Source organism: Sylvia atricapilla, chromosome 10 (assembly GCF_009819655.1).
Source record: "Sylvia atricapilla isolate bSylAtr1 chromosome 10, bSylAtr1.pri, whole genome shotgun sequence".
NCBI classification, from domain to species: domain Eukaryota; kingdom Metazoa; phylum Chordata; class Aves; order Passeriformes; family Sylviidae; genus Sylvia; species Sylvia atricapilla.
Window position 1 is genome coordinate 1570166 of NC_089149.1, and position 14516 is coordinate 1584681.

The 14516-nt window shown below is 50.1% G+C and overlaps 1 protein-coding gene across 1 annotated transcript in view; it reads left to right on the forward strand.

The window, feature by feature from the left end:
• Positions 1-1206: 1206 nt before the first annotated feature.
• SCHIP1 (schwannomin interacting protein 1) overlaps positions 1207-14516 on the forward strand; it is a 40676-nt gene continuing 27366 nt past the window's right edge. Inside the window, exon 1 of the mRNA XM_066325671.1 lies at positions 1207-1316. Coding sequence (XP_066181768.1) covers positions 1233-1316 — 84 coding nt within the window. The 5' untranslated portion in view covers positions 1207-1232. The remainder of the gene's footprint in view (positions 1317-14516) is intronic.

Below are 14516 nucleotides of genomic sequence, written 5' to 3' on the forward strand. Positions count from 1 at the left end.
AAAATAACATCAACAAACCCCCCCCCCCCCCAAAAAATCCAAACCAAAAAAAAAAAAACCCCAACAAAACACCAACCAACTGTTACAACAGCTACCACAACACCACTAGGTAAAATCCTAGTGACAAAAATAAAATAATTTTAAAAAAAGAGAGAAAAAAAAAGAGGAAAAAAAGGAAAAAAAAAAAGAAAAAAAAAAAAAGAAAAAATAAGAAAAAAGAGGAAAAAAATTTAAAAAAAAAGGAAAAAATAAGGGGAAAAAAAAGAAAAAAATAAGAAAAAAAATGAAAGAAAAAAAAAGAAAAAAAAGGAAAAAAAGGGGAAAAAAGAAAAAAGGATAAAAAAAGAAAAAAAGAAAGAAAAAAAGGAAAAAATAAGGGGAAAAAAAGAAAAAAATAAGAAAAAAAAATGAAAGAAGAAAAAAGGAAAAAATAAGGGGAAAAAAGGAAAAAAAGGATAAAATAAGGAAAAAAAAGAAAAAAAAAGGAAAAAAATGAAAAAAAGAGAGAAAAAAAAAAGGAAAAAAAGGGGGAAAAAAGAGCAAAAAAGAAAAAAAGAAAAAAAAAAGAAAAAAAGAAAGAAAAAAAGGAAAAAATAAGGGGAAAAAAAAGGAAAAAAAGAAAAAAGAAAAAGAAAGAAAAATAGGAAAAAATAAGGAAAAAAAGAAAAAAATAAAAAAAAAAATCCTAATTGAAGGAGACCCGAAGAGGGGGCTGTGCCGCTCGGAGCCGTGTCTCCCCGCCGCCAGCCGCCGTTTCCGCAGCCGCGGGCGGCGCCGCCGGAGCCCGGCCCCGCTCCGCCCCGCCCGGGGCCGCGGCAGCTCGGCAGCGCGGGGGCGGCCCGGGCCGGCCTCTCCCGTGCCCCGCGGGCCGCCGCGCTCCGGCCGCCTCAGCGCCGCCCTCCGCTTCTCTCCGGCAGGATTCCCGGGACGATGGCATGGATTTAGGCAGCGACGCCGGCGGCGGCCGCTCCGGCTCGGAATCCAACTCCAGCAAAGCCACGCCGTGCTCGGAGGGCAAGTCCTCGCCGTCCCCCAGCAGCCTGGACCTGGCGGCGCTGGATTCCGAGGAAGAAGAAGAAGAAGAAGACGAAGAAGAAGAAGAGGAGCAGCACGGCGGCTCCCCGCCGCCCTGGCCGGCCGCCCATGGGCGCCCATGCGGCCCCCGGCCGCGGCCCCCGCCCCGCTCGGAGCCCGGAGGGACGCGCAGCGCCCGGGACCCGCATCCCCCGGCCATGGACTGGGCAGCCTTGGAGAGACACCTGGCCGGGCTGCAGTGCCGGGAGCGGGAGAGAAACCTGCGGGCCACCTCCGCCTCGGTGAGTGCGGAGCGCTTTGATTTATTGGGGGGGTGGTGGTGAGGGGAGAAGGGTATTGGTTTGGGGTGGTGCGATCTCACCCGGAGGGGATGCTGCCGGGGCTGGCGCATCCCGCAGGAGGATGTGGAAGGGCTGGAGAGAGGCCAGAGGAGGCCACGGAGATGCTCCAAAGGGCTGGAGCGCCTCTGCTCTGGGAGAGCTGGGGATGCTCACCCGGAGAGGGGAAGGATCCAGGGACACCTCCGAGCCCCTGGCAGGGCCTGAAGGGGCTCCAGGAGAGCTGCAGAGGGACTGGGGACAAGGCAGGGAGGGACAGGACACAGGGAATGGCTTTAAACTGCACGGTGATAGATTTGGATGGGATTTGGGGAAGGAATTGTTCCCTTGGAGGGTGGGGAGGAGCCGGGCTGCAATTCCCAGAGAAGCTGTGACTGTCCCCGGATCCCTGGAAGTGTCCAGGGCCGGGTTGGATGGAGCTCGGATCCACCCGGGATAAGTGGAAGGTGCCCCTGCCCATCGCAGGGAATGAGATGAGTTTGAAGGTCCCTTCCATCCCAAACCATCCCACAATTCTCCAACTTTCCCGGAGCATCCTTGGGCACTGCTGGGGCTGGCTCCCCGCAGCTCCAGCCTTGTGGCAGGGGCTGGTGTCGCGGTGTCGCCACCCTTGGAGCTGGCTCCCCTTGGAGATGCCGGGCAAAATCCGATTTTCCCAAGATTTTCTCCTTCCCTGAGGGAAAGCACCTTCCCGAGGCCCCGGCGTCAGTCAGGATGAACCCCTCCGGCGCTGTTTGACACCAACCCCCTGGAATTCGTGACCCCATCCCGTGCTCGAGGGTGATTTGGGAATCGCCCAGAACTTCTGCGCTGCGGCCATGTGAGAGGGACGAGCACTGCAGACACGGCAGGGCTGAGGCTCTTCCATAATGTATGAATTCCAAAGGAATCCGGCGAAGCTCTCCTGGAAAGCTCTGCAGGAGCCTTTTGGATGCCTGAGAAACTGTCTGGGTGCCTCCCCAGCCGTACCCCGTGGCCTTGCCTCTGGCACACATGATTTTTATTTTTTTTTTTCCATGATTTTTTGTGTTGTTTCAAAGGCATTCCATGCCCTAACTTCCTGTGAAGTCACCTCGCTCAGGGAGGGTGGGGATTTCCCCCTGAATCCTTGAATTACAACTAATTGGTGACAAATCTGGGTGGGTGCTGGGCACGATGAGTAAGCTGAGGGATGAGTGGGACTGCTGCCATGCAGGGGATGCTTTTTTTTTTCCCCCCAAGCCTGAACACTGGAGCCTCGGTGCCTTGAGGAACTGACAGGTAACAGCTTTAATTACAGTCATTTGTGCAAGAACTCAGCCTGGAAAAAAAAAAGGGAAAAAAAAAAAAAACCAACCACCAAAAAGAAAAAAAAAACCCACCTCATTTTTGTGGTTGGAGAGCTGATTGCTCCAGCATTATCTGATCCAGCATTCACTGCTGGAAACTCTTTGCCTCCAGGCATGAGTTTAACCAGGTGAGCTGTCACCTAAGGAATTCTACCCCTGTCAGGATTTTCCTCCTCCTTCCTGCCATTCCCTCCTCCCGGCAGGGAGGCTCTGGAAGGAATTCAGGCTGCCTCACGCCCTGACTTGTCCTGTGTTGGAGAGTTGGAGCTTTTGCTGTGCAGATCCGGGGCTGGCTGGACACCCACATTTGGGCATGGAGAGCATCTCCCATGGACTCTTCATGAGCTCCAGGACTCTTCACTCCCAGAATCTGGAATCTGCCAACTCTGCAGTTTTGTGTTTGTGGCCCTGCAGAGACTTTCTGCACTCCGTAGCTGTCCTGGAGGCACCTTTGCTCTGGGATTCCCCTTCCCTTGGCTCGCAGGAAGGAGGAGGAGATGTTCCAGCTCTGCTCCTTCCACTTCCCACCTGGATCAAAGAGCTGCTGAGGAGGGACATGTCCCCTCCTGGCTGGCTGGGAAGGGATGTTTGATGTCCCCATGACACCTCCTGTCCCTCTCTGGCCACCTCTGTGAGCACCCAGCGTGTCCCACCAGCTGCGTGTCCCCAGAACTGAACCAGACCAGAGTGAAAATCCCTCTTTTTGTTTTTGTTTTCCCTGCCCTTGACATTTCCCTGCGGTTCAGTGTTTGTAACAAAGCCTTGCCCTGCTGGAAGCCCAAGTGTTCGTAAACACGAGAATCATGGAGAGGAAACAACCAGGGAGCAAAGGCAGGGAAATTTGCTCCGGCTGCTTGTAGGATACCTCAGGAAAAGGGGAATTTCGGTGGGATAGACCCTGGCTGGGGCAGGGATCAGGGTGGGGTGTGAAAACAGCTCAGAGTGGAGGTGTTTCCTCGGCTTCTTGCTGTTCCCAGGAATCCAGAGAGACGTTTCACTGAGATGGTTTTATTAAAATGATTTATTACGATTATTAAAATCGAGGGGTTGTTTTTTTTTTTCTGCTGTCAGGACTTGATTTTCCGGGGGTTGATCATGCCCCAAGTGAAGGGTCACCCCAGTGGGACAGGAGTGACCCATCAGGGGCTGGTTTGGCCACAGCTTTGCTGCTCCCTGGGGCTCTGCTCCTCTCCACTGGACCCCTGCCTGCTCCATCCCTCCTCCCTGGCCCTGGCTGAGTCGGATTCAGGAATCTCTGGGATGCCCAGGGCTGGGCTGAGCCCTTTCCAGCCCACCCTGACAGTGCTGAGGGACGTGGACCGTGCTGCAGTCACAGGAGAAGGAAATTCCCACTCCTAAGGAAGCTTTGCCACGGTTTTAGGAGGTTTTCCCAGCCAGGAGGATCTGGGCTGGGTTGGGGATGCTGCAGCTGGACTAAATGCAAGGTTTCAGTGATGAGGGACCTTTGGTGACCTGCACAGAGCAGAGATCTGCCCTGAGCTGCTGGAAAGGCTGGGGAAGGGAAAATGGATGATATTAAAGCCATGGCAAGGGCTGTTGTTCAGCTTCCAGGGGGGATTACACAGCACAGACAGGATGGGAGGGCCAAGGCTGCTGCCTCAGGGTGCAGACAAAGGTGAGAGGCTCCCACCAGGAAATTTGGGAAGGATTTGGCAACTTCTGCTTGGCACTGGCAGCCCCACTGCAGGGAGCAGCAGAGGCCCAGCGGGGTGGCGTGGCCATGGGTGTGGTGGGTGATTAATTTTTGGATCCAGGATATTCCGGATCCATGGGCAGGCTGTTCCTGGGGGTCGGGGCTGGCTGGAATGCCCCCAGCTCCTGATGCCCTCTGGGAGGGTGCCAGGTGGGCAGATGCTGTCCAGAAATGGAGAATATTCCTCTCTTTCTCCCTCAAAAAGGGCGAAATGGCTGGTTTTGGAGCTGGATGGAGAGGGTGAAGTCCCTCCAAGCCTGCTGGGCTGTGTCAGGTGACTCTTGAGTTTTCTGCACTCCACCTAAGAGGAGAAACCTCTTTCCTGAAGGCGCTTGGAAGCTTCGCTGTGGAGATGCTTGGCTCAATCTCCTCACCCAGCTACACGAAGCCACTCCCTGCCATTATTTTAATTTTTTCCCCCCATTTTTTTCTCCTTTCCTCAACTCCTGGCTGCACCCAGAGTGGTCCCAAATGTGCCACGGGATGATTGATGGCCCTCAGGAGCCGTGGAGGTGCCGGGGAAGTGCCTCTAATGGCTCGAATCAACTCCAAATCAGCCTTAATGGCCTTAATATTCCTCCCATTGCTTCTCTGAGGATAATTGCAATCGATAGGATGGATTGGCTGGGAAGAATATCTGCAGGTTCTGGAGTCAATTAAAGAAACCCTGGCTGGAGGGGAAGTGGCTCAGGCAGGCTGGGCGGTGATGGGAAGGGCTGGAATTGCCGAAGGAATTTTGCTGCCCACAAGGCTTAGTGCAGGCAGTGCTGCTAAAATCTCGTCCCTGCAGCTTCCAGGACTTCTGCAGGAGCTTTCTGGATGGAGAAGGATGTGCTGGGGCTCTCCATTTTATCTTTTTATACCTGGGATGTTCCTGCCTGTGCCGAGAGACGGATCAATGCCGTTATCCCGTCCCTGTGGAGGTGAATCTGAGGAATCACATCTTTCCAGACATTTGGACTCCTGCATTTCCAGTGTTTTGGGAAGTTAAATTTGTGTCCTTCGGGCTGCTTTGGTCCTCCAGGCTGTCCTGAGCCTCTGGAGGTGGGCATGGTGCTGCTGCTTCCCTGGGAGCAAAGAGCATCCAGAGCCCTGAACTCACCCTGGAGAGGGTGGAAAAGCCTCAGGTCTGCCTTTGGAAAATGCTGGAAACCTCAAAAATGTGTGGAAGTGGCACTTGGGGACGTGGTTTATCCGTGAAGACGATGGTGGTGGATTAATTTTGGCCTTGGATGGTCTTAGAGGGCTTCTCCATCTTAATGATTCCAGGAGAAGACTTCAGGCTTTACCCAGGAGAGTCCAGAAGCTGTTGGATGGAATTCAGCATGGACCATGTGAAGATCTCTTTTTGGCCTGTGTCTCTCTGACAATTCGAAGCTCATTAAGAATGGGCCACAATCCTGAAATCCTTTCATCATTAGCCATGGGCAGGGATCTGGTTTTCGTGGATCAGAGCGGCCAGAACGGAAGGAGAAATGTATGGACCAGCTTGGCAAGAGGGAGGAGAGAAATGGAGCCAAGAGGTGCTTGTTCAGGCCCTGTGGGAGTGTTGGTGGAGCAGGATTTTTGGGAATGTGGGCTGGGATCAAGCCCAGACCTTTGGTATAAAGCATGATCCACCCTGGAGCGCTGCCTGAGCATTCAGGGAGCAGATTTTGGCTTGGAGGTTGTCACTGAAGTGATTCTCATTAAAATAAGCATTAATTGTTTGATTGAGCCAGCCTGAAGTGTGAGTTCCCTCCTCCCCAGGGATGTGGGGATGTCTGGGATGGGAGTGTTGGGAACAGGATTAATGCCTGGAAGGATTTTTTATTTTTTTTTCCAGCCAGGAGCTGTCAGTGTGGGAACTTCTGCTTTCCAAAACCCACCTTGGGCCTTGCAGGAAATTGCATTTGTGTCGTTGCTCAGCCAGACCTTCCCTGTCCACCTGGCAGCTCCTGTCCCTGCCGGATCTGAGCACCAAACTCCTCCCCAGGCACCTGGAGAAGGGAAATCCACGGGCAGGGAAGTTCTCCAGGGCAATTGATTTGTTGTGAGGCTTCGACACGGAAAACAAACCTCCTGAGTGTGGAAAAAGCTGTAATTCTGCCTTGTTCCAGTGCCCTGGGAGTGGGATGAGCTGCAGGAATGATGCAGCCGCTGCTGGTGGATCAGGAGAGCCCTGGACTTTGGCCACTTCCCACCCAGCTCAAAGGTTGGTCGGGAGATTCCTGATCCTGCCCAAGCGAGCAGAGCCATTCCCTTGGGAAAACAAAAAAACCAAACAAACCATCCCGAGGTATTTTCAAACTGCTTGGTGTGGGAATTCCAGAGATTGGAGGGATGGGCCTTTGCTGCTTCTCCAACTGAGCCAGGCAAAACTCCCAGGATTCAAACCCCTGAGGAAAAAAAACCCACTCGGTTCCCATCGCTGCTGCTGAGCCTTTCCTTGAAGGAATTGCCAAGCACAAGGGGATAAAACAGCCTGGGGATTGTGTCTGGGGGGAGGATTCCCCTTGATCCCAGTGCTGCCATCATGTGAATTCCGCCAGGTGATGGAGCCCAGTCGGTTGGTGAGTGAATGTTTCCTGTGGGATGTGGAAGAAGCTGGAAAAGTTGGATTTTTCCAGCGTTAATTGTGGTGCAGGCAGCAGTGAACCTCCCTTCAATGGGATGCTGAGGGATCTTTGTTGTGATCTGGCTCTGTAAAACCAGGACATTTATTGTAAATGACTATTTTTGGTGTTTGGGAATCACAAGTAAGAAATCCAAAGGATTTCCAAGGGGAGGGGGTGAGCCTTTATGCCAAGCAAAATTTGGAATATCTCAGAACAATGGTTTCGTTTGGGTTTTTATTTTTTTTTTAAATAGGGAGATTCTGGAGCCTTGCACCCCTCCCCTAATTCTTCCAATTCCCACTTGAACCCAAGTGTCTCAGGTTGTAACAGCAGCAGGAATTTTTGATTTCCCAGGATAATAATTATGTACTTAGGCAAATATTCCTCGCTTATTAAGTGGGATAAATGCGAGGCAGGGGGAGGTTTAATTCTCACGACTGCCCTGTGCTGTGCAAAACCTGTTATTTCCCCGTGGATGGAGAGGAGGGATGTGCTCTGCCCGTGGGATGGGGTGTCTGGAACACCTGGGATTGTGGAAAATTCCAGGTGCACGTGCAGGGAGAAACTGTAGGCAGAGGATATTTAAAAAAACCAGAGGAAAAGGGATTTATTCAGTGCAACCCCAACCAAGTTGAAAATCTGCTGAGGAGCCCTGGAAAACCAGGATTGTCCTGCCTCCAAAATGCCAGGGACCTCAGGGATGTTCTAATTATTCTGAATGATTTAAATAGCGTTTAAATATTTAAAGATTTGTTTAAATATTCTAAATCATGCTCCAGATATCCCCCACACCCTCAGAGAGTTTTGTTTCTGAGCAGCAGGATTGCCTCAGCAGCGATAAGAACAGCAGGAATTGGGATTTATTTCCTCCTTCCTCTCTGCCCGGATTTAAGGTGGTTTGGGTTGAGCTGGTTGGAAAAGCAGGTGCAGCACTTGGTTATTTGATAAAGTTTGTGGAAGAAACTGTGAAGAAATCGCTCAAAGCATCATTACTCCTGCTCCTAACAGCAAAAAAAAAAAAAAAAATCAGGACAATCAATACCAGTGACATAAATTTGTGTCCCCATCTCCTCAGGAGGTGCTGCAGCCCGAAGGAGCTTTAAGGGAGCGTCATATTTAGTGGGGAAAATGGGCTTTTTTTTTTTTTTGAGGAGAAAACCTCTTGAAAGGATCTATAAAATCCCAGTGTAATTCACCAGAGTGGGGTGTAATCCCCACTGGGAGGAAATGTGATTCTCTCAGCTGCTCCCAATGCCTCACGGTGGGTATTGATTTAATTTTATAAAAACGAAGCTGTTGAAAATAATCCCGACATCTGCTCGGTCTGGTATTTTCCAAGGCTGGCCACCACGATCCAGGAATTCCTGTGGAATTCAGTGACCCTGCTGAAGGGGCTGAGGAGAACCAGAATTTGGTGTGTTCAGGCTCTTCAGTCTCAAATAATTCTCCTTTTGTGTCAGAATTTTGTCAGTTAGAACTAAAAAGATTTAAAAAAAAAAAAAAAATCTCTCTTCCAGCTCTGGCTCTGAAATCAATCCTGCTCCAGCAGAGCTCCCGTGGATTCGGTGGAGAATGATTTTCCCCTCTTCCAATTATCCTTTCACATGAGGTGCTCCATAATCCCTCTTTCCCTGGAGGTTTTCCAGCTTTTCCAAGCCCTTGGATCATTTTGGGGCACCTCATCTTTCCCCGTGGAGTCGTTTGTGCGTCACCAGAGTGGGAGATCTTATTTATAGCCCCCGTCTGGGAGCGCAGCTCAGTGATCTATGGATCTCCTTTAATGAGAAAATCACACCCAGGGCCATTTATTCCTGCTGGTTCCTCTGGAAATCCGAGAGGAAATAGGATTTCCAAGGGGAAGAGAAGTGCCAGGCTGAGATTTAATCCTCTCTCTCTGGTAGAGGCAATGTTAAAAATAAAAAAAATAAAAAAAAAATAAAAGAGAACTCTATTAAAGTGCTGAGTTCTTTATGCGCACAAAAGCTGCTGGTGTTGCATGGCCCGTGGGGAATCCAAATGCTTTTAGTGAGTTATTAAAAATTGAATCCCAACTTTTTTTTTATTCCGTGTAATTCCTATATTGGATTTATTGAAGAGGGATTTGGGGAAATAGCAGCGTTCTGTAGCAGGGCCATCCTCTTCTCTGCCTCCTTGGCCTGGCAGGTGTTTGATGATCAATTCTTCTGAGGAGCTCAGAAGGAAAATAATTGTGGGAATCATTTTCCCATCTGGAATTCTCTGCCTTTTGCATTTGCACGAATGCAGAATATCCAAGCTTTTAGCATTTTTCCAGGCACATACCAGCCGGCCTTCCCTTTCTCCTGCTGCTTTCTCATCTCTCGTTTCTGGGTTTAAAAGCATCAAGGCAACTTTTAGCTGAGCAAAGATCCAAGAGGTTTTTCCTGAGAGGAGGATTCCCAGCTTGGGGCTCACCTGGGAGCTGTTGGGAGCAGCAGGGAAACATCCTGCTGGAAAAAACACCTCCAGGGCCTTTTCCAAGGGTCTGGTTTTGGGAAGGGCAAAGGTGAAAATCAGGACACGCTCCTGAAATCCTTGGCTACAGCCTTGACCCCCCCTGTTCTCCTGGAATTCCTTGGAATCCATCCTCAGGGATCAAATTAGCCGATGTTTCCACGTATTAATAAGATTTCAGTGGCTCAGAAGAGGTGCTCGGAGCTCAGGCAGCCCTTCTCCCTGCTCAGGGGCTGCAGGAATTATCCCTGTTCCCAGGAAATGCCAATCCAGGCTGTCTATAAATCACATGGATCAGGCTTTCCCAGGTTTCACACCCGTCCCCGTGTGCCATATTCCATATAAATAAATACATTTTGCCAGAGGAGTTTGGCAGTGCTGGCCCTGGGCTGTTCCCCATCCCATCCCTCTGGCATGGAGCAGAAATGTGTGTTATTCCCAGGGAATTGTGCTGCTGTTCTGGGATAGCTCCAGTTCTCCAGTCCCAATCCTTCTTTCCTTCCTTGTTATCCCTACATTTTATACTCCTGGAGCGATTGGGATGGAGAACTGGAATTGCTGCTCCTCAGGAGAGATGCTGGAGAGCTCCAAAAAGAATTCCAGGGGCATCCACAGCTGGTGTGGGGAGTTCTGGGGGCTTTTGGAATTCTGGATGCCTTTGGGAATGCTGAAGGTATTTGGGAGTTGTGGGGACCTTTGGGAATTCTGGGTGGCTTTGGGAATTTTGGGAGCCTTTGGAATGCTGAAGGCATTTGGGAGTTGTGGGGACCTTTGGGAATGCTGGAGCCTTTTGGAATGCTGAAGGCATTTGGGAGTGCTGGGTGAAATTTGGAATGCTGAAGGCTTTTGGGAACTTTGGAGGGCTTTGGGAGTTTTTGGAGGCATTTGGAATTCTGGGGACCTTTGAGAATTCTGGAAGCCTTTGGGAGTTCTGGATGACTTTGGAATGCTGGAGACCTTTGGAATGCTGGAGCCCAGTGCTGCCTGGAGCATCCCACACTCTGTTTAAGGCCCTGCTGATGGCTTTTAGTTACCCTGGGCTAAGGAAATTTGTGTTATAAATTATAACTAAATATAAATTTGTGTTATAATTATAAATTATAAATAAAACCAGAAGCAAACCAGAGCAGTTGGAGACCTGGATGCAGCTTCCCATGCCCTGATTCCCGAGGGAATCCCAGGGATAAGGTGTCAGGGAGGCAGCAGCTGCAGCTTTAGAGGAGGGTTTGTGGTTGTTACAGGAGTGGATACGGAGGGAAATCTGTCACCATGTAACTGGTGGGGAAATAAAGAGTTTCCTGGAAAATCAGCTTTCCCCAGGGAAAGGCACCAGGAGCATCCTGAGGATTCCTTGGAGAGGCTGAGCACTGCTGTGCTCCCCAGCACAGCAGGGAGATTTATTTTGTCCCTCAGAGCTGGAATTCCCTGCTGTAGCACCCGGTTTTCCCACTGGCATCTCCTTTCCCTCCCGTGCCTCAGGGGTTGGGTGCCCCCCATTCCCTTTCTCTTTTCTCCTGAAAATCCAGCTGTGCCAGAGGTTCCAGAGCCAGGCTCAGCTCCAGCACAGCCTGAGCCACCCCTCGTTCCTAATCCCTGTGTTCCATGGCTGTGGCTCCATCCCAAAATAAACCTGCAGCTGCACCTTGGTGCTCATCCCAGTGAATCCCCTGGGAGCGACCACTGCCTTTCCTGGCAATTCCTGCCACCAGGAGCTCCATGGCTCAGCCTAAAGCCTCAATCCCACGGTGTAAATGGAAAACAAAAATCCCAAATCCATCCTCTAATAACCCCTCAGGTGCCTGTCTGTGAAAACTGGCCTCATTCCAGCAGACACCTTAAAATGAACCACCCGGGATCTCCAGCCTGTGCAACGATCCCAGGAAAACTGAAGGAGCAGGAAAAGCTGCAGGCTGCCAGAGCTAGAGGAAAAGAACGCCTGAGGTAGAACAGGAGAAGGAGAGGGAGAAAAAAAAAGGGAGATTTAAGAGAGCAGAGTTGTTTTCTTGCTCTTATATGGTGCTGCTGTGGCACCGGCAGCTCCCTCGCTCCATGACTAATGAGGCTCTGCTGGGATCCACCCTTGCTTATCCTGGTATTTTTAGCTTTTTCCAGCCTCCTGCTCGCTGTGCCTGCCCTGTCTCGTGTCAAACACTGACTCTGCACCTCAGTGGTTGTCCAGAGCGGGCAGGACTGGGATTTCTCATCCCTGAGGGAATTGTTTTTGGAGCTGGCAGTGACACCCACGGAAGAAAAATCACCTTGGTGACCCAGGCAGCTCCAGACAAGAGGATTCATTTTATTTTTTTTTTCCCTTTCTCCCAGTGACCCTGGGGTTAGGAGACAAACTCCAAAAATCATCTTTACCTCTGCTTTTTAAAGGCTGGGGATTGAAAATTATCCTGAAGCAAGAGCAGGGCTTTGATGAGCCTGGGAGAGCAGGGATTCTGTGGGAATGTCACTGCGGTGGCAGCAGGTACAGAAATCCCACATCCTCTCCTTAGCAACCATTAAGCTCCTGGTCTGGGGCCAAAAGCCATTTCTGGATGGAACACGAAACCCTTTGAATTGTGGCAAAATCCCTGGAATTGCAGGCAGAGCTGATTTCAATCCAGAGGATTGGTTAATGAATTAATTGATCCTGAGGGCGTTGTGCCCAGTGCGCTGCACCTGCATTTCTCCAGCCACAAAACCCAACCTGTGTCTGCTCCATCCTTCCCAAAATCCCAGCAGGGCTTTGGGACTCTCGGATTCGGGGACATGTTTTCAGGAGGCCCCTCAAAAAGAGTGGATTTCTGCCAAAAACTTTGGAGTTATGGGCATCAGCCTTCGGAGCTGAGGGAAAAATCCCCTTCTATTTTTGTCCTGACCATGACTCAGAGGAAGATTTGTCCCTGCAAAGTCACTCCTTTTTTGAGGAGGCATTTAAAGGCCGCTGCTGTCACCTGTTTGCCTCAGGATATTCCTATTTTTGGTCTTTGGCTCTGTTTGAGAAGACAATTTTTCATTCCACATGCACTCTGTAGCGTGCTGTGTTTATTTTTTTTTCAGCCTGCACGTCCCAGTCCTGGGCTTTTGCCGCTCCTTTTGCAATTAAAATCACAAAAATGAAGCCATAAAAGAAGTGAGGCCTCTCAGCTGTTCCCACCAGGAAGCACAAAGGGAATAGAAAAGGATGGATGGGCTGGAAGTGGGATAGCAGTGGGATAATCCCATCCTCATTCCCACATTTTGCCCTCTGGCTCAGTGCTTTATTTATAATTAATAACTTGATTTTTGTGGCTGGATAAATGCAGGTGCAGCACGCTGGACACACCACACTGAGGACTAATTAATTAATGAATCCCTTGCATTTAAATCAGCTGGGGCTTCCCTCAGCCTGCAATTCCAGGGATTTTGCCACAGCTCAAAGGGCTTCATATTCCATCCAGAAACATTTCCCCAGGCCAGTAACTGAAGTGTGGAGTTGGGAAAATGGGATTTCTGTTTGTGCTCCCAATCCAGCAAGGTTTCCAGATCATTCCTGTTTCACCCTGGCCTTCATCCTCAGGGAAAATCCCTTGTTGGGCCATTTTCACCCTCTCAGAAAAATCCATTAATTCCTCTCCCTGCTGCCGGTTTAATGGGACTGGAGGGGGCAATTTTTGTATTTTTTCAAATATAACAATTTTATATTGGAAAACTGAAAATGAACCGAATAAATGGGAGAGGAGAGATCAGGAAAATTTGGCTGGACAAGCCTGGATGTGCTGCCCATGGATTTGAGCAGGGCTGATAAAAACTCCTCCTAACTTTCCTATCAGAGATCAGGTGAGGGTGTTACTTTAAATGATTTTGGTTTATTCTGGATCAGAACGGAGCCGAAACTTTGGGAATCTTTTTCCAGATGGGATTGGGAGTGGATGGGTGCATCCTGCTGCTGCCAGCAGCCCTCAACCCAGCCCAGCTTGGAGCAGAAAATGGGATTTGGAGGCAGAGTTGGTTCCCTGGAATTCCGTGCTGGGTGGGGACGGCTGCTCCAGGCAGGGACATCCTCAGAGCCTGGGAATTCTCTGGGAACAGCCTGTCCCTGCTCTGGGGTGGCTGAGGTTTGATTTGGGCTCAGCTCAGGCAGATCCCACCCAGCCCAATCCCTCTGTTTTCTGGGAATGTCAGGTCTGTGTGTGCCAGCCAAAACTGGGGAAGGATCGTTTGGAGCTGATGGGATTTGCTACAAATCCTCTCCCAGCCTGTGCTGTGGAGCGAGGAATATGTGAATTTATTGATGCTCAGATGAAATCTGATTTTTTTTTTCCTGCTCAAAAGCTGGTGTTCTCCATAGATTCTGCACTCTGGGAATGCTGCCTTTCCAGGAGAACTGTTGATTCCTAACAACAAAAATAAAGCAGATTGCAAGGAGGCAGCTGGAGCTTTGCTCTGCTGTCTCCCCACACTCCTGAAGTGCTGGGGATAAATTGATGGACACAGGGAATGGTTTGGCTGGGAAGGAAGTTCAAGGTTATCCAGTCCCAATCCCTGCCATAGGGACACTTTCCCCTATCCCAGGCTGCTCCAAGCCCTGTCCAGCCTGGCCTTGGCCACTGCCAGGGATGGGGAATCCTTGGGAAAATCCATTCCAGGGCCTCACCATCCTCACAGGGAAGAATTTCTTCCCAATATCCCATTGAATCTCTGTCCATGGGAAGCCATTCCCTGTGTCCTGTCCCTCCATCCCTTGTCCCCAGCCCTCTCCAGTTCTCCTGGAGCCTCTTTTGGCCCTGCAGGAGCCTCTGAGTTTTCCCTGGATCCTTCCCTTCTCCATTCCCAGCAGTGAATCCTTGGTGGGCTCAGACCTCACCATCAGAGCTCCTCGAAATTCCCTTTTAAACACTTCTTCTGCTCCAGCTTTAGAAATTGTCCAGCTAAAAATGAAATGAAGCCTGTGTGGTACCATTGAGCCTTCCTGGATGGCTTCCATGGGGGGAAAAAAAAAATCTGCTTGTTTTCCATATGTTTGGTGGCTTTTATATCGCTGGAGAGTTATAAATACTTTATA